This window comes from Oryza glaberrima, chromosome 9, assembly GCF_000147395.1.
Source record: "Oryza glaberrima chromosome 9, OglaRS2, whole genome shotgun sequence".
NCBI lineage: Eukaryota > Viridiplantae > Streptophyta > Magnoliopsida > Poales > Poaceae > Oryza > Oryza glaberrima.
In genome coordinates, this window is record NC_068334.1 from 4,631,866 (window position 1) to 4,648,666 (window position 16,801).

General features: G+C 45.5%; 1 protein-coding gene and 1 long non-coding RNA gene across 3 annotated transcripts; one reads left to right on the forward strand and one right to left on the reverse strand.

Moving 5' to 3' along the window:
• Positions 1 to 8,460: 8,460 nt before the first annotated feature.
• Positions 8,461 to 12,744, forward strand: LOC127783680 (disease resistance protein RPM1-like). Of its 2 annotated transcripts, none has more exons than XM_052310875.1 (3): positions 8,461 to 8,762; positions 8,893 to 9,065; positions 9,385 to 12,744. In XM_052310875.1, the coding sequence occupies exon 3, from the start codon at positions 9,453 to 9,455 to the stop codon at positions 12,189 to 12,191; it is 2,739 nt and encodes a 912-aa protein (XP_052166835.1). In that variant the 5' UTR covers positions 8,461 to 8,762; positions 8,893 to 9,065; positions 9,385 to 9,452; the 3' UTR covers positions 12,192 to 12,744. The 2 variants fall into 2 exon arrangements, with proteins under 2 accessions (XP_052166835.1, XP_052166836.1); XM_052310876.1 differs by having other exon boundaries at positions 8,896 to 9,065.
• A 2,244-nt stretch (positions 12,745 to 14,988) lies between these two features.
• LOC127785279 (uncharacterized) lies at positions 14,989 to 16,519 on the reverse strand. The gene is made up of 3 exons (XR_008019691.1): positions 15,874 to 16,519; positions 15,640 to 15,780; positions 14,989 to 15,062 (listed from the first exon to the last, which is right to left on the reverse strand). It is a non-coding gene; the product is annotated as an uncharacterized LOC127785279 (long non-coding RNA).
• Between the last annotated feature and the right edge of the window lie 282 nt (positions 16,520 to 16,801).

The following is a 16,801-nucleotide window of genomic DNA, read 5'->3' on the forward strand; positions in this document are numbered from 1 at the left end:
TCTAATTAAAATCAAGTAAATTATATAAAAATAAAATATGGGTACAATTAATCTAGAGTGGATCCATTGGTTGGGATAAGGCCGCCCGTCGCATCGCCATAAGGCCGCCCACCCCTCTCCACGCCCTATAAAGCCCAACCCATCCTCTTCTCCACCCCACACACATCCCCTCCATCTTTCACCTCTCCCTCTTCCCCTTCTCCACGCGCCGCCGTCGTCGTGCCGCCGCGCCGCTGCCTTCGAGCCACCGGACCGCCGCCACGAAGCCGCCGCGCCGCGCCGCGACTTGCGCCACTGTCACCATCGTCGCCGCCGACCGCCGCTGTCGGTAAGCCGCCGCCTTTCCCCCCTTGCGTCCACCGCCGTCGCCACCGGGAGGGCAAAAAGCCGAGAGAGAGGGAGGGAGAAAGAAGCCGGGAGGGAGAGAGAGAGAAAAGAAGAGAGGAAGGGAGAAAGGAGCCGGGAGAGAGAAAAGAGAGAAGAGAGAAAAAAAGGAAAAAGAAAAGAAAAAGAAAGGAAGGAAAAAGAAAAAGAAAGGGAGAAAAAGAAAAGGGAAATAAATAGGAAATTAGTAGGAGATTTAGGATATTTAAAATATTAGGAATTAATTATAGGATTAACTAAAGTGTAGTATTTGCAAAATAATACTATAATCATAGATTATTATAGATTATTCTTGGTAATTTCTATAAGAAATCAATTCGCGGTAGTAATTTAGATATAATTAATAACTAAACAATTAGATGAATTCTTATAGATTATTATAGATTATTTTTGGTAATCTCTATAAGTAATCAATTCGCGGTAGTAATTTAAATGTAATTAAGAACTAAACAATTAGATGAATTCTTAGAATGTAATTTCAAATCACAAAATGACTTAGGTTAAAATGACCCAACAATTCGAATTGAGCGATTCCGCGAACTTTGTTGTCAATTTAGAAAGGGTGTTTCGCGTTCGACGTTTGTGTGAATTATTTGGATTTCATTTGGATTCTAATTGAATTCAAATTGTTCCTTCGCACGTAATTATAGAGCCCGAGGGAGTTGCGGATCCAAGCGAAGGTCAAGACCCGCAAGACTTTGAGCAAGGCAAGTCATCACTATTCCTTGAACATGTTGATCCCAATTGCGAAATTATTTTGTTTACAAATAAAATTGCATGCAATGATGAACATCCTACTTGTGATTATGCCATGCCTTGATTATTGTTTACCCCTTATGCCTTCGTAACCACGTTTACGTATGAGTCCCTAGTCAATTATGACAAATGCTTAGAAATGCTATTCTAGAATTATGCATACTCATATTTATCAAATGCTATATGCTTGGGCAATTACCTTTGGGAAGGTAATTGAGATGCGGCATGTGGAGACATGAGCGCCACATTGCCATGATGTTGATGACATGATTTCTGAAAGGAGAAATAAAATTAAACAACTGTTTTCGACTGGGGCAAGCGGAGGATTTGGGTGGTGTCCGGAAAAGGCTAGTGCCGTCCCCGGTCAATTAAGGACCGAGCCATGAAGTTAAGCATGAAACGACCCCCCGTACAACCGCACTTCTCGTATGGGTATAGACCTAGCGGAGTAGATAGCTGAGCGGAGGCAGTATCCATGCGTAGTGGTCTTCTTTTAGGTGTGTGATGCGGCAAGCAGTCTGCTGGCGGATGCCCAGTTCGGATGGCCAGGTGGATGGCGGATGCCCGTTCCGGATGGTCAGAGGCTGGCTTGGCAATACTACATGAGGATACCCATAAGAGAACAATCATGATGGACTGGGTTCAACGACAAGAAGCAACGTAGGAATGTGTGTGTTTTTCCCTTCCCGGGAGCGCCAGAACTCCTCTCACTGCTAGAAACGTATGACGCCTAGAGTGCATGAGGGCTAAAGTTCATGGAGCGGGTACTGCCAATGCGAGGTTATCGAAAGGCTTTGCCGTGACGCGTCTCATGTGTTGGGACGAGGCTCATGTGTTGGGCAGTCACGGAGCGCGGGTAAAGTGTACATCCACTGCAGTGTGAGTAAACCAAATCTATTCGAATAGCCGTGCTCGCGGTTATTGAGCACCGGGACATGTATTACACTTGGCTAGACTCTAAATTCTTAACTTGTGTGGGATAGGATATTGCATGAAGATTTTTATGCTGTTGGAGCCACTTCCTGAGAAGAGGGAAGGTGGACGTCCTCAGAAAACCATGACGACTCAATGGCGGGAAGCCATCCTTGGGATCACAATGGATGGTGGACAGAACCGTCGTTGTTTAAATATAAACACTGGTACTAAAATTTGATCAGTCAATGCTAGGTCTTAGGCTTGTGAAAAGAATTACAAAACTTGCTTTGCGCAAAAGAACCATAGCCATCCTTTGAAATACCCTTACCATGTGCATTGTTGATATGGTGGCTTGCTAAGTATGGTTGGTACTCACCCTTGCAAATATAAACTTAATCAGAGGCCGGAGATGAAGCTTCGGAGGATCCCTATGCTTACTACCAGGAGGGTGATGAAGACGATGGCGCCCAGTAGGTCTTAGTTACGGTCATTGCCTGTGGCAATGGCGTGCCGCTGCCTAAACCCCGCTGCCTTATCTATTTCTACTTTTGGAATGTATTCCGCTCGGTTCGATGATTTAATACTACGCCTGCGGGCTTATGTTGTAATAATTCACACTAGACTCTCGTGTATGTGCATTTGGTATCTCGGCTATGAACTCGTGTGTACCAGACTACTTGATCCAAGGAAATGGTACTGTTTACACGATTGATTCCTGTTATAAAAACGGGGATCCACACTGCTCATGATTAATCCTTATTGAAGATTTCATTTACATAGGATTGTATCCATGTGACAACTTTTTGTAGGAAACCACAAGGCATTGATCCTTCTAGCAAGCCTAAACCTTCCATGGAAAACCAATTGGAAACCACTAGGGAATCGACTGCTGATGAAGAGCCCTTGACTGGTTGCCAGTTAGGTCCAACCGGCGGGCCGACTGCCAATGAAGAGCTCAATGTTGATGACCAGAAAAACTAGTCGGAGAGGAAGAAAACCGCAAAGAGCCATTGAGCGAGAAGCAGCTGGAACGAGTCGAAACTGGTTTGGAGAGCCAAGAACCCCGAGTGGCGGAATACTAACCCACGCTTCCGAAGAGATAAGAGAAGAAACCTCCTCAACTGCTGGTCCTTCTGCATATCAAGCGGAGAAACTACAAGGGCCTCCCCGAAAAAAACCGACAATAATAACAGGTAAAAGACATCACAAACCGTATCTTCGTCAAATATATTATGCTTGCCCATTGACTAATTCCAAGCGCAAATCCTATAATCATTAAAGTTGAAGAGGAGATCCTGAGGATAAAGTCTGTTGAAGATTCTCTGCTATCGGTGAAGCTCTCCTGGCGTGTTGCTAACGGGATCACACATGGTGTCATCCTCAACAAGCTGAAGGAGGAAGAGCGCCATTGCTGGTGAAGAGCCTAAATGACTCCACTAGGATGCTGAATGTAAGCTTTAATCATCTTTGTCTTCTGGAATATTCCTTGTATGATAACTCATAGAAATTCTTGACCTAATGAAGAGAATATGGTGTCAATCTCAAGCCAAATCCAAAACCCTAGAAAAGCGGGTGGCGCACTTGGAGGATGCCAAGGATGCGACTAAAGCTCGAGAGGCCTAGTTGATGAGAAAAATAAACAACGTGAGAGATGCCAACTTGGAACTTCGTGGAACACTCGGAGGTAAGTGTAATGCCTTAGAAAAAAAATATAATATCGTAGAAGATATTTTGGAAGTCCATATGTATTTGGTGTTTGAAAAATAGAAGAAAAACCATAGGTATACGAAGATACGCTAGTTGGGCTAGCTTCTGGCTAGCCCAAGGCCCAGCTGCCCTCCACATCCCCAAAACCCTAGGAGGTCCCCTACCACCTAGGGAACCTCCTAGGGTTTTGGGGAAAGGTGAACAAAGAAGAGGTGTTTTTATGTTGCTGCTGCTCATCGTGAACTAGGTATGAAACCAATGATCTATCCCCTTGTTTTGGTTTTCTTCTAGGGTCTAGATCAAGTATTGTAAGCAAGTAAGTTAGGATCAATTGATTTATTCCTCAGCCAGGTTTTTGCTGATTTGCCCCCTACGCATTTCTGTTTCAGCTGCCTTTTCAGCCAACATAACAGGATTTCCTACAAAAAGTCTATACAAAAGTTGTAGATAACGTGTAGATCTATCTTCTGATCAAATGGCATGATTTTATCTAGAGAGGTACTCCCTCCGTCCCCTAATATAATGGATTTTGACATTTTACTTGTACTATTTGACCACTCGTCATATTCAAAAAATTTGTGTAAATATAAAAAATGAAAAGTTGTGCTTAAAGTACTTTGGGTAATAAAGTAAGTCACAAATAAAATAAATAATAGTTCCAAAATTTTTTGAATAAGACGAATGGTCAATCAGTGCAAGCAAAATATCAAAATCCCTTATATTAGGGGACGGAGGGAGTATCAATTTCTGAAGTTGGCTGTCTGAATAATCATGCATTTTTTGTAGTCGAGCTTCAGAGGGATTTTAGAGGGTCTTAATGATGGAATCGGAGAATTTTGTATTTACAAAAATTGTCGCATATGTTGTGATCTACCTCCTATATAAAAATTGTTAGCATCTATCTTGTAGTTTATTATCAGTGCTCATCCCCGATGGCTTCAGCGGCTAGGTTTCTTGTGAATTGGGGGATCCGCTTGGGAGCTAGGGTTTTAGTGATGAATTTTTTTTGTTTTGTTCTTCCATTTGATGTAGTGGTGATGCAAACTATTTTATTTGAATTTCATGTTTGATATGTGGAAATGGGATGATTTGATTTGAATTTCGTTTTTGATTCATGGAAATGAGCAGTTGAATGCATGTGGTATTCTTTTTTGTTGCCAAAATCCATCTACATTGGCGATCGCCTTAACTCGCCACTTGCAAAAATTGGATTTCCACAGATGATCGGTTAAACCTAGCTGCTTGCAAAAACATTTTTTTTCTGGTGGCTAGGCTAGGTTGTCAGCCAGTGAAAATGGTTTTTCCCTAGAGGCTGATGGCCGCCATTGAAAATAGTGTACTTTCACCGGCCATTGGTTGCTGGCGGCAGTGCTAGCCATCATAGAAAACCCAAACTAGACTCCAGGAAAAATCAATTTTGCAGTAGTTGGATCTGGTTGATGTGGCCCTTGGCGATGACAGCAGTGGTGTCACGGGCCACGGTCAGAGAACTTGTGTGGGGTGTGGGGTAACACATACATCCATTTTCAGTGTGAGTAAAATAAATCTATCCGAATAGCCATGCTCACACTTGTACTACTCTTTTTATAGATAATGGAATTGAATTTCGGCCTTTGCTTTAAGAAAGCTACAATCACATAATATAAAAATCCGCTCAACAGAGTGCACTTCTACTACTCTTTACTAGCCTTAGAAGTTTTAATCTTACTTAGAATAGGTTTTAGGAAGAACATGTGACCTGACTCGGCATGCAGGAAGGTCCGAATTGGTTAAAAGGTGAATTGGACACGAGGGTAAACTAAACCTGAATAATTAATGCTGCTTTTGGTTAAAACTGTTAAGTTTTAAGTTATAGGTTTATGAAATGATTTACAAAAACTAGCCGTGTGCAAATAACCAACTTATCCTTAGATCCCTATGTGCACTCATGCATCTTGTAGTGGTGGCTTGTTGAATACTCACTCTATCCTAAAATATAAGAATCTAGTATCGGATAAAATATTTTCTAGTACTACAAATCTGAACAGGCTGCTTGTCCAGATTCATAGTATTAGGAAATGTCACATTCAATTCTAAGTTTTTATATTTTAGGATGAATAGAGTACTATAATACTCATTCTTTCCTATTTAACTCTTTTAGAGCAAGGTGTTAGAGACTACCGTGAACGTGTCACATGGGATATATGTACCATCTTCTGATTTAGTAACTGCAATAAGCTAATATACCGGTCATCATTCTGTTGTCATGTTGCAGCTAGCGCAAGTACTCCCTCTGTTTTCAATACTCGTAGTTATTATTCACCTTTTTAACTTTAACCATTCGTCACATAAAAAGTTTTATGTATATTGACATATTATAAATTAATCATTTAAAAGGTATTAATGATTAGGGTTAGAACACTAATGGTCAACAATGACAAGTACTCCCTTCCAATTAAGAAATAAGTTCACTTTTGAGTCTCTCTGTTTGTCGCCCAGTGCGATTTTTGTCCCTTAGTCACAAAACCAGGTACGATGGGTCTCCCAACTTACGAAACCGTTTAAATAAGGTCCCTCGACAGTATTGTGACCGGTTTTGGCTGAGGTGGCGTCTACGTGGCTCCTTTTGACGAGGTATTTGTCCAGTGTGTCATTAGGTGGGGCTTACGTGGATTAGATTAAAAAAAATAAAAATAAAACCTGTAGGACCCACAACCCTCTTCTCGCTATCCTCCCTTCCCCTCCTCTTTCTCTCCGGCGGAGTAGGCGGCGGCGGGTGTGCGAGGTCCGCTTGCCGGGGCGCCGCGGTTGCAGGATCTGGCTCGGCACGTTCGACGGCGCCGACACCGCCGCGCATGCACGACGCCGCCATGCTCGCGCTCCGCGGCCGCAGCAGCAGCTGCTGATGTCGTAGTCAGGGTCGCCGACGTGGACGACGACGACCACCACGTCCTGGTTGCAGCTTACGCCGGAGCTCTCGCTCGACGGGCCTGCGTCTCCGCTGTTCGTCGTGCTTGACGAGGACCCGCCGCCCAAGGTGAGTGCTGTATCTAGAACACGGATAATGGAATCCTCCCCAAATCTGCTCTCCAAGAGGATTCCACCACCTGAAGGCGACGGATTCACCCCATAAAATCCCAGCTCCTGGTAGTGTGCAGGTTAAGAACACGATTCGGAACAACCCGCACAACTCCAGGCCAATCTTGGTGACAAAATTCAATCCAGCAAAAGAGTAAGAGAAAAAAAGAGTGAGAGAGAGAGAGAAACAGAAATCAAAATCTGGTTTGCCAAGAACAGCAGCAAGATGGCCGCCGCGAGAAGCCGCGAGAGAGATGGTGGGTAGCCTCATCGGTTCAGTGAGCTGCTGCATTCGTCGGAGACGCCATGCTTGACGGTGGCACTGCCTGCTTCCGCTCCCTCTCTGCCGCCGCCTCTCCCTGCCGCGCCGCAAGATTCTGCTCCCCATCCTGCACCGCCGCCTCCCACCCATGCCTCCTTTGCACCATGGTCTCCGGCGGCGGCGGAAAACTCGCATCCGCCGCCGAGCCGTATCAGGAGCCACCCTTCTTCCTCCTCTCCGCCCAGTCCCTCCCGAAGAGAAGCCGCTCCTCGCCGCGACGCCGCCTACCAACCCGTCCGCTGTCGTAAGTCACCACCCTCTCCGCTAAAGTCCTCGGGCGAGGAATGAGAGAGAGAACAGGGGTGACTGCTCCTCTCCCGCCGCACTGCCGCCCGCCCGTCCACTCCCGCCGCTCGCCACCTGCCGGTCCACTCCCGCCGGAGTCGTTGAAGGAGACAGAGGTAGAGAGGGGGCATGATGAAGTGGGTCCCATTGACATGTGGGTCCCCTTTTTACTTTTGACTGATATGTGGGTCCCACATATTTTGTTTAAATTTTGTATCTTCAATTTTGCTGCTTTTATTTTTTTCGGATCTAATTGTCACGTAAGCGCTACATCAATGACACGTGAGACAAAGACTTAGTCAAAAGAGCCACCTAGGCGCCACGCTAGCCAAAACCGGGCACAATACCGCCGAGGGATCTCATTTGCACTGGTTTCATAAGTTGGGGGACCCGTTGTACCTGGTTTTGCGATCAAGGGACGAAAATCGGACCGGGTGACAAATAGAAGGGCCCAAAGTGAACTTATTCCTACTATTAATGATACATACTTATCCCTCTCGATTCACAGTAAGAGGATGCGTCACATCCAGTTAAAAATGCTTATGTCTTGGGATTATAGTCTGATCTCTAAATAACAGTACTACTCCTTCCATCCCCCCCCCCCCCCACACACACACACACACACACACACACACACATATATATATATATATATATATATATATATATATATATATATATATATATATATATATATATATATGAAATCATATCATTTTTTATAAAAGTTAAGGAAATGGTAAAATGACATATGATGTGCAAAATACAGTAGGTGAGGAAATAAATTAATACAAAAGGTTTTAGATGTCAAATAAAATAGTGTAAATGGTGGTGGGTAGGTGGATAATAAGATACCGTCTTGGAACCCCAAACCCCTAATATGAATTTAAAGATCAAAATCCTTTATATTATATTTTAAAATGAACTTAAAGATTAAAATTTCTTATATTATGTAATGGAGGAAATATACTATTATGATACTATTAGTAAGGTCAATATATAATCTAAAAGTGGTACTACAGTTTACACTCCCATCCGCCCTAGGTTTTTGTTTGGTTTAGAGGAATATTAACTAATTGTATCCAATCAATGACGTTTGATGATCTTTTACGCACATAAGTAGAATTATTTATGATAAAACAACTGAAGGAGTTGCTTTCTACAGATTAGAGTGTGAAATTTTTCTATGTTCGCGGTGAGCCCGCCAGCAGACGAGAGAAGTTCAAGCGTTGATGTTGTTATTTGGGTGATCCAAATCCTCTTGTGTTCGTTCCCCCATGGTGCTAGGCTGCGCTACGCCGCTAGCTGTGCAATTCCTTGCGAAGCAGCCAAGCAGGTATGGACGTATGGTCCCTAATTCGTTTCAGGCGCATGCTATTGCTACTTGTCTTCATCATTTGTTCGTTGTTACCCGTGATTTACTCTAAAGTTTTAAATTTCTCCGAATTTGGGATCTACGAGAGCAGTAGATCCTTCCAGTAGATGAGGGAAGTTCAAGCGCGGACCGGCGGGCGCAGACGGCATCCCGGCAGTAGGCGCATCCGCGGTTAGGTGGCAGCACGCGGCGCCGCCGCCGCCGGTCGTTCGCAGCCAGCCGGCAGTGTTCGGCCGCTGCAAGACCATTTCTAACACCAAGCAGGCAAGCACTTGTGTCCTCAGCCCTCACTTCTCCGTGTCTTGCTATCTAGTAGTAGTAGTTCTTCAAATCTTTTCATGTCCCCAAGGTGTTTGATGAAATGTGGCAGCGAGCCATATAGCCTATGCGCTGCTCAGACTAGTGCGTGAGACAGGGGGGGTGTGGTGTGCGGATTTTCCTTTTAAAAATAAGTTCAAAGAATATTGGTAAATTTCAGTCTAAGTAAAAAATAGGTGGCCCATTGTGCAGTTCACCTAACATTGAAAATTTCAAAATATTTATCATCAAATGGCTATTTACTAATATTCCGTTTCTGCCATAGACGGATTACATCAAGGCATAAAGATCAGCTTCCAAATCTTATTGAGTGTATTCTAGCCAAGAATAAGCATGGCAGAAGCCTTGGTTTTTGTTGTCCTTCAGAAAATAGGAGCTATTTTAGGGGGGTGGGTGCTGAATGAAATAAGATCGCAGTTTGGAAAGAAGTCACTTATATTTGAAGTGGAGAACAGTGTGATGGAACTCGCAAGCGAGTTTAGGGTCATGCAGGCTTTTATCAACCATGTTGGAATGTGTTCACATCAAAATGCGGCTTATGAGGCCTGGTTGGATGAAGTAAAGTCAGTTGGGTTTGATGCTGACGACATAATTGAAGAGTATGCATATCTTATTGCGCAAACATCAAATGAAGGCGGCTTGATTAAGAGTGTATTACATCGATCCGAAAGCATCAATGCATGGTGCCATATTGCGACACAACTGAAACAAATTGAAGCTCGTTTACAGAAGCTCACAGCCATGAAAGATCGTTATGGTATTTTGATCAGTGAACAAAAACTGGGAAGTAATCCCAGTCATGATGATCTCAAACTTATGTCGGATTCTTTGTATTTTTACTCTCAAGATGATATTGTAGGAAATGAAGAAGAACTTGCGTGGGTCACACAGCGGCTGATACAAGGACGGAAATCCCGTACAGTCATCTCCATTTGTGGCATGGGAGGTTTAGGGAAAACAACTCTTGCCCGAGTTATATACAAAAACAATGACATTAAAAAACAGTTTGATTGTTGTGCATGGATTTCAGTGTCACAAACTTATCAAGCTGAAGATTTGTTGAGAAGAATATTATCACAGCTCCTAAACATGGATGGGAAGACTTTTCATCACATATATGATATGGATCGAATTAGTTTGGCAGAAAGATTAAGAGATCACCTGCAGTGCAAAAGTTATCTAATTTTCCTAGATGGCATGTGGAGTCGAGATGCTTGGATATTCTTAAATCATGCATTTGCTACAAATAATAAAGGTGGACGGGTAATCATCACAGCTAGAAATGAAGATGTTGCAATATTGGCTGATGAGGACCATTGTATTATGCTAAAGACTCTACAATGGAAGGAAGCATGGAATCTCTTTTCTAGAAAAGCCTTTCCTAGTCGAAAAGAAAATCAATGCCCTGAAAGTGTCGTACAATGGGCGGAGAAAATTGTGGATAAATGTAAAGGGTTGCCACTTGCATTAGTTGCTATTGGGAGTCTACTTTCCCACAAAAAGAAAGAAGAGAATGAATGGAAATTGTTTTATAACCAACTGAACTGGCAGCTGATCAATAACCCGGAGTTGAACTTTGTGATAGCTGTTCTGAATCTTAGCTTTGAGTATCTACCAAGCAATCTAAAATACTGCTTCCTGTATTGTGGCCTATTTCCTGAAGACTATCTGATTAAAAGAAAACAGATAATTAGATTTTGGATAGCTGAAGGTTTTGTTGAGGAAACTGGAGCCAATATTACTATGGAAGAACTAGCCGAAGAGTATCTCAAGGAGCTTGCCCAGCGTTCACTTCTTCATGTTGCAGAAAGAAATGTGTATGGAAGAGCAAAGTCATTCCAAATGCATAATCTTGTAAGAGATATGGTTGTCAGTAAATGCAAGACCTACAAGTTTTCTGGTCTTGTGGTTGACCATTGTGTTACAAAACACAAATACAAGACGCGTCGTATATCAGTATTAGAAGCTGATCATGCCTCTGAAGCACCTACCTATGGAGAGAAGGTTCGCTCATTTATCCTGTTCGATAAGAAAGTACCTTACTCTTGGTTGGAAACTGCAAGTAGAGATTTTAGATTGCTAAGGGTGCTGTCCTTGAGAAGAGCAAGCATCCATAAGGTCCCTGATGTTGTGAGCAATTTGTTCAATTTGCGCTACCTTGATTTGGCCTATACAAGAGTTAAGGTGATTCCAAGATCACTGTGCCGACTGAACAAGTTACAGATGTTGGACCTTTGGTTCACTGGCGTTGTCGAACTGCCTCGAGAAATAAAGCTGCTAACAGAGATTCGGTACATGGTTGCTACTGTCATGAGTGAAGATAATCACAGAATTTTCAACTGCTTCCTGCCAGTTCGATTTCCTTGCGAAGTTTGTCATCTCAAGGATTTACAGGTACTAGGATACATAGAGGCAAGCAAAGATATGATTTCTAATCTCAGAAACTTGAATCAACTGCGCAACCTTTTCATGATGAAAGTGGAGCATAATTATTTAACAGAGCTATGGGCCTCTATCAAAAGGATGCCAAATCTTGTCAGGTTGGGTATAATCTCATGCGACAGCGATGAAGTTTTCAACATGGAGCACTTGGACCCTCTTCCAGAATTGGAAACATTTCATCTTAGAGCAAAGTTACAAGATGGTGTTCTTCCCAAGATGTTTCATGGTCTTGTTAAAATCAGAGACCTGGAGATGGGGTGGTCAGGGTTACAAGTAGATCCCGTTTGTACCTTTTCACATATGTCGAACCTTACTGAATTGCGTCTTTACAGGGTTTATGAGGGGGTGCTTTTGAGCTTCCAAGCTGGTTTGTTTCCAAAACTCAAGAAACTCTCCTTGGCTGATATGGAGAACCTCACATGGATTGAAATGGAGGATGGCACCATGCAAAGCCTAAATTTTATTGCACTTATTGGTTTAAGAAACTTGAAGGTTGTGCCAGAAGGATTTCAATATCTAATGTCACTCCAAGAGATGTTCCTTCAGGATATGCCACAAGAGTTTATAAAGAGGGCACAAAGAGAAGACCGGGTTTACATCCAGCACATCCCTAAGATACGAAAATTTTGACAAAGCAAATTCACTCCTATGATTGTAACCTTTTTACCTTGGCCTTGTGCTGGAATGTAATTATAGCAAAGTGCACGGTTGGTTGCAGCTGTGTCAACTAGGTCTCCAAATTCTCAAAATGCAAATCCAGATCCTAGAAGTTGTTAAATTGCATTATTCTAGTCACAAACTACGACAATCCTTAGAGATCTTACATGGTGCTGATGTAGATTTGGTACCGATGCTAGTCGGTGTAGAATTGGTAATGATGCCACGTCAGCACCACATGAGATCCTGGATAAGTTGTGTTAGCTTGGGACTGAATGACACGATTTAACATGTTCCGTGACCTGGATTTTCATTTTAATAGTTTGAGGACCTAGATGACATAACAGCACAAGTTTAAGGACCAGCTGCGCACTTACTCCAATTATAATATTTTCCATGTGATAAGAGTAAAATACATCATATGATTACTATGAATAGTAGAGAACTCAACAAGATGCCGATATTTGAATGTCCAATTATCGAAGTGTCCAGCATATGAGTATCTAATACTGAGAGATTTTTACTTTTGTTACTAGAGGGAGTAAAATTTTTTGTCGACTTCTTGAGCATGGTTACGCGGTTATGCCTATAGACGGTGGAAATGGTGGCCATCGAGAAAGCAACAGGGGAGACGGAATTAGTTGACTTTTGTACAATAAGCCTTACTTGATGTCCAGTAGTAAGTCTGCTTAAACACATCAGATGGGGCAACAAACAATGGTAGTGAGTTCAACCGTACAATCCGTGGTTGAATTTGTTATAGAGAATACTTCTAAGGCCCTTCACAGTACGAGTACGTGGCTCGTGGGTTCGCTGCGACACGTCGGAGCCGGACTTCCACGTCGTCGTGGGTCGGTTCCCAACTTGGTAGCGCAGGTCTTTGTGAGGTATCGTGTTTCTCACCTGCGCAGCAGGCAAACGGCGCTGGATCTTGGCTATTGTCTGCTATGGAGTAGTACTACTGAACCTGGACCCACTTAAAACCCATTTGAAAGGCAACTAGCGAGCTGTGACCCAAATCTTCACTAGCCCTATTCGGCACACGAAGTTCCAATAGTGCATACAACGTGTCAAGAAGCAAAAGCAGAATCAGAGAAGAAGATGATATCAATGACATTTCACAAGTCAGTCGTTGTCACCAAAATTCCACGTTAGGGTGATCATGTTAGACAAACCAATTTATGTAACAGTTTAAACTCCAATATACGTCGGATATATTGTTCAGTTGTAAATTTAAGAGAAATCAAGCAAGGAGGTCGGCCATCTCTTTGGTGTTGGGGTGATCGTCTTGGATGGTTTGAAAGGGGCGGGAATATCCAAAGGGACCTCCCAGTGCACCTGCGCGCAATCCCGCAAGAATGGAGGTCATCACAAGAATAGAAGTGGAATATTGTCACGCCCAGAAATTTAACCCAAATTTTCAGACTATTTTGTGTATTAAATCCCTGTCCAGTACCAGCCAGGGTACACAAAACGACAAGTAATATACAGTTCCAAACGTAAATAAAGCGTAAAATATTTACAGAAGAGGCACTTAGTCCTCACACCGAAACAAAAGCAGCAGCAGCGGAAAAAGACGATCCTAGCGGGGCTTCAGCTCCACTCCACAGGCAAAACTCAACTGGGGTCTGAGCCTTGGTCTTCCAACTTCGTCTTCATCTCAGAAGCACTACACTTCTGAAAAGGGGGAATAATAGAAAGGCTGAGTACAACCACCGTACTCAGCAAGCCACACCAACGATGCAGACGTGCAAGGGGATACAAGGACGGTTGGTGGCTATTTGCATAAAGGCGGTTGTAAAACATTTTATTTAGCAAAACAGTAAAACTGTTGAGTAATTAAAGTAACATTAAATCTCCACTGATCAACGCTACACCATGTTGAACAGGCCCAACCAACCCACCTGAACTACAGTGCATTGAGTCGATTTATTAAGGTGGGACTAATCACGGTGAATCTGGTCGACCGCCCATAACCGCGGGCACGGCTATCCGAATAGTTTTACTCTGATCAGAGGTGTACAACTGTACCCACAAGACACAACCCCACGACACGTTTCCGTGTGCCACATGCCACCACGACATACCGGAAAGAGGCCGTGACAGGACCCTTCGCATAACCCCCTCTAACCGATCGCACCACACCTTAGGGTTCGCCCCCGTCCCCAGCAGGCAACGGGCAGCCCCCCTTTCGTGCCGCGGTGAATCCGAAAGCCGATCAACTGGACACCCCGGCCGACCCAACTCCATCACGCCCACCCTCGCCTGGGTACGTCGGCTAGAGGAAAGCTACACTACAAGCCCAGCCGTTGCCCACGCTGGCTTGTGGTAAGTACGATAAGTTCTTCCAGGGCATCCCCCGAACCGGTCCTTAATTGCCATGGGTGCGACTAGCAAAACCATGCACCCACAGCCCACCATTCAGTCGCATTTTAGTTGGATAATTACGACCATGAAACATGGCCAGATGTCTCGAGCACGCAGCTCAACAAGATACTAGAATGTCTAATACTGCAATTATCCCATCGACTGAGCTAGTGGTAATTAAGCATGGCTAAGCATATAGTTCTAGCTAGGTCATCAAAGTAACACAAGCTAGGCGATTTATTACCCACGGTTGACAAAGGACAGATATCAAGTAAACATGGCACAAGTGAGCAGATAGGTAAACCCTGATCCCATGTAATTAGCAAAAAATGCATATTTATTTGCAAACGATAAAACATTTATAAATTGGGATCAACATGCTCAAGGGGAATGTGTGACTTGCCTTGCTTTTTCACTTGGATTTTCTGAACTCTTTTCCTCGCGACCGCGATCTTCTGAAACGACGGAATCTACGCGCTGGCACGCAAAACGAGGAAAAACTCTAATAAAAACCAAGGAAATAGTACATAAAAAGTAAACAAACATGTAGAACTCAATTTTAGATGAATTTTGCAATTTAAATGGCCCAATTCGGAGTTCGAATGAATTAGATATGAATTTTAGAAGTTTTGAGCCATTTAAATGGATTTCTAGAATTAAACTCGATTTATTGCGCAATTATTATTTATTTTTACAAAGGAAAAGGCATTCGCTGACATCAGCAAGGGGTGAGGCGCGGACCACGTCCACAAAGGGGGCGGGCCCCACACGTCAGCGGCACGGCCCACCGTGGACCGAGTCCACGGTGGCGATCGGCCACGCGGGCGCGCACCCGACGGTCCAGATCGGCCAAGGCCGATCGGACGGCTGGGGACGGCCGGGCGGCGCGGCCTGGCCAGCGCGCACACAAGGCTGGCGGCGGCGGCGGCAGGGACCAAAGCGACGGCGGCACACGGGCCGGGCGGCCACCGGCGGCGGCGGCGCGACGCGCGCAAGCACGGGAGGCGGCCGGCGAAGGGGAGAAAGAGGGAAGGGGAGGGGAGGCGGTTCTCACCGTGCTCGCACAACGGCGAGAAGGCAACGGGAAGGCGGCCGGCGGCGAGGAACGGCAACGGCGGGCTTCTCAAGAAGACGGCGCGGTGGTGCTCCGGCGACGGGCGGCACCAACAGAGGGGCGGCCAAGGAGCGCCGTGACCTGAGGAAGGTGATGGGTGGGTTAGGTGAGCGTGGGTTGGCCGGGAATAGCAAGGAGAGGCGGCCGGAGGCGACAAGGGGCAGCGGAGCTCACCTCGCGCGGGGAGAACGGAGTCTCGGCAGCAGATGGCGAGGACAGAGTGGCGGCTAGGCATCCCCACGGCCCTGCGAAGCTGGAGGTGGAGATGAGCTAGCCCGATGCGGCGTCCATTGTCGGTGGCGAGCGGCTGGGAGTGACAAAGGCGAAGGTGGCTCGGGTTGGAGGTGGCGACGGGGTTTCGGCGGTGGTTTAGGAAGGAGAGGTGGAGGCCGAGGTGCAGCGTGCGACGGCGAAGCTATTGGTGGCGGCTGCGCAGTGCGGCGACAGCAGGAGCGGCGGTGGCGCGCGGCTGGAGATCGCCGGCGAGCGGCGGCGCGTGGGCTCGGCTCTGGGAGAGCGAGGGAGGTGACGGGAAGCTCGGGGGAGGAGGGAAAATGAGAGAGAGAGCCCCGGGGTTCGTTTTTATAGGCTCGGGGAGGGAGAATCGTGGCCGAGAGGAGCGGAATCGGGCGGCAACCGGCCGGCGACGTGGGGTGGCGACGTGGGGCTCGAGGGAGGTCAAACCGACGTGATTTTTGGGGAAAAGTGGGGGAAAATGAGGAAGAGTGGGTGGCGACCACGTCCGCACGGTCAGACGTGCGCGTGGGAGGCGGGAGGCGGCGGTTTTAGCGGCGGGGTGGGGCGGCAATGGCGGCAGTTGCCGGTCCATGGCGATGGGGTGGCTGGAGGTAGGGGAAGGGGATGACAGGTGGGGCCGCGGGTCCCACCTGTCAGCCAATGGAAGAGAGAGGGGAAGCCGGGTAGGGGTTTTCTGGACTTTGGGGGGAGAGGGGAGCCGAGCTGGGCCGAGCGGCCCAAAGATGAGAGGGGAGGGAGGCGGCCCGGCCGGAGGGGAAAGGAGGAAGGAGGGGAATGGGCCGAAAGCAGCCCAAAGGGAGAAGAGGGAAATTATTTTTTTTTCTTTTTATTTAATTGATTAAAT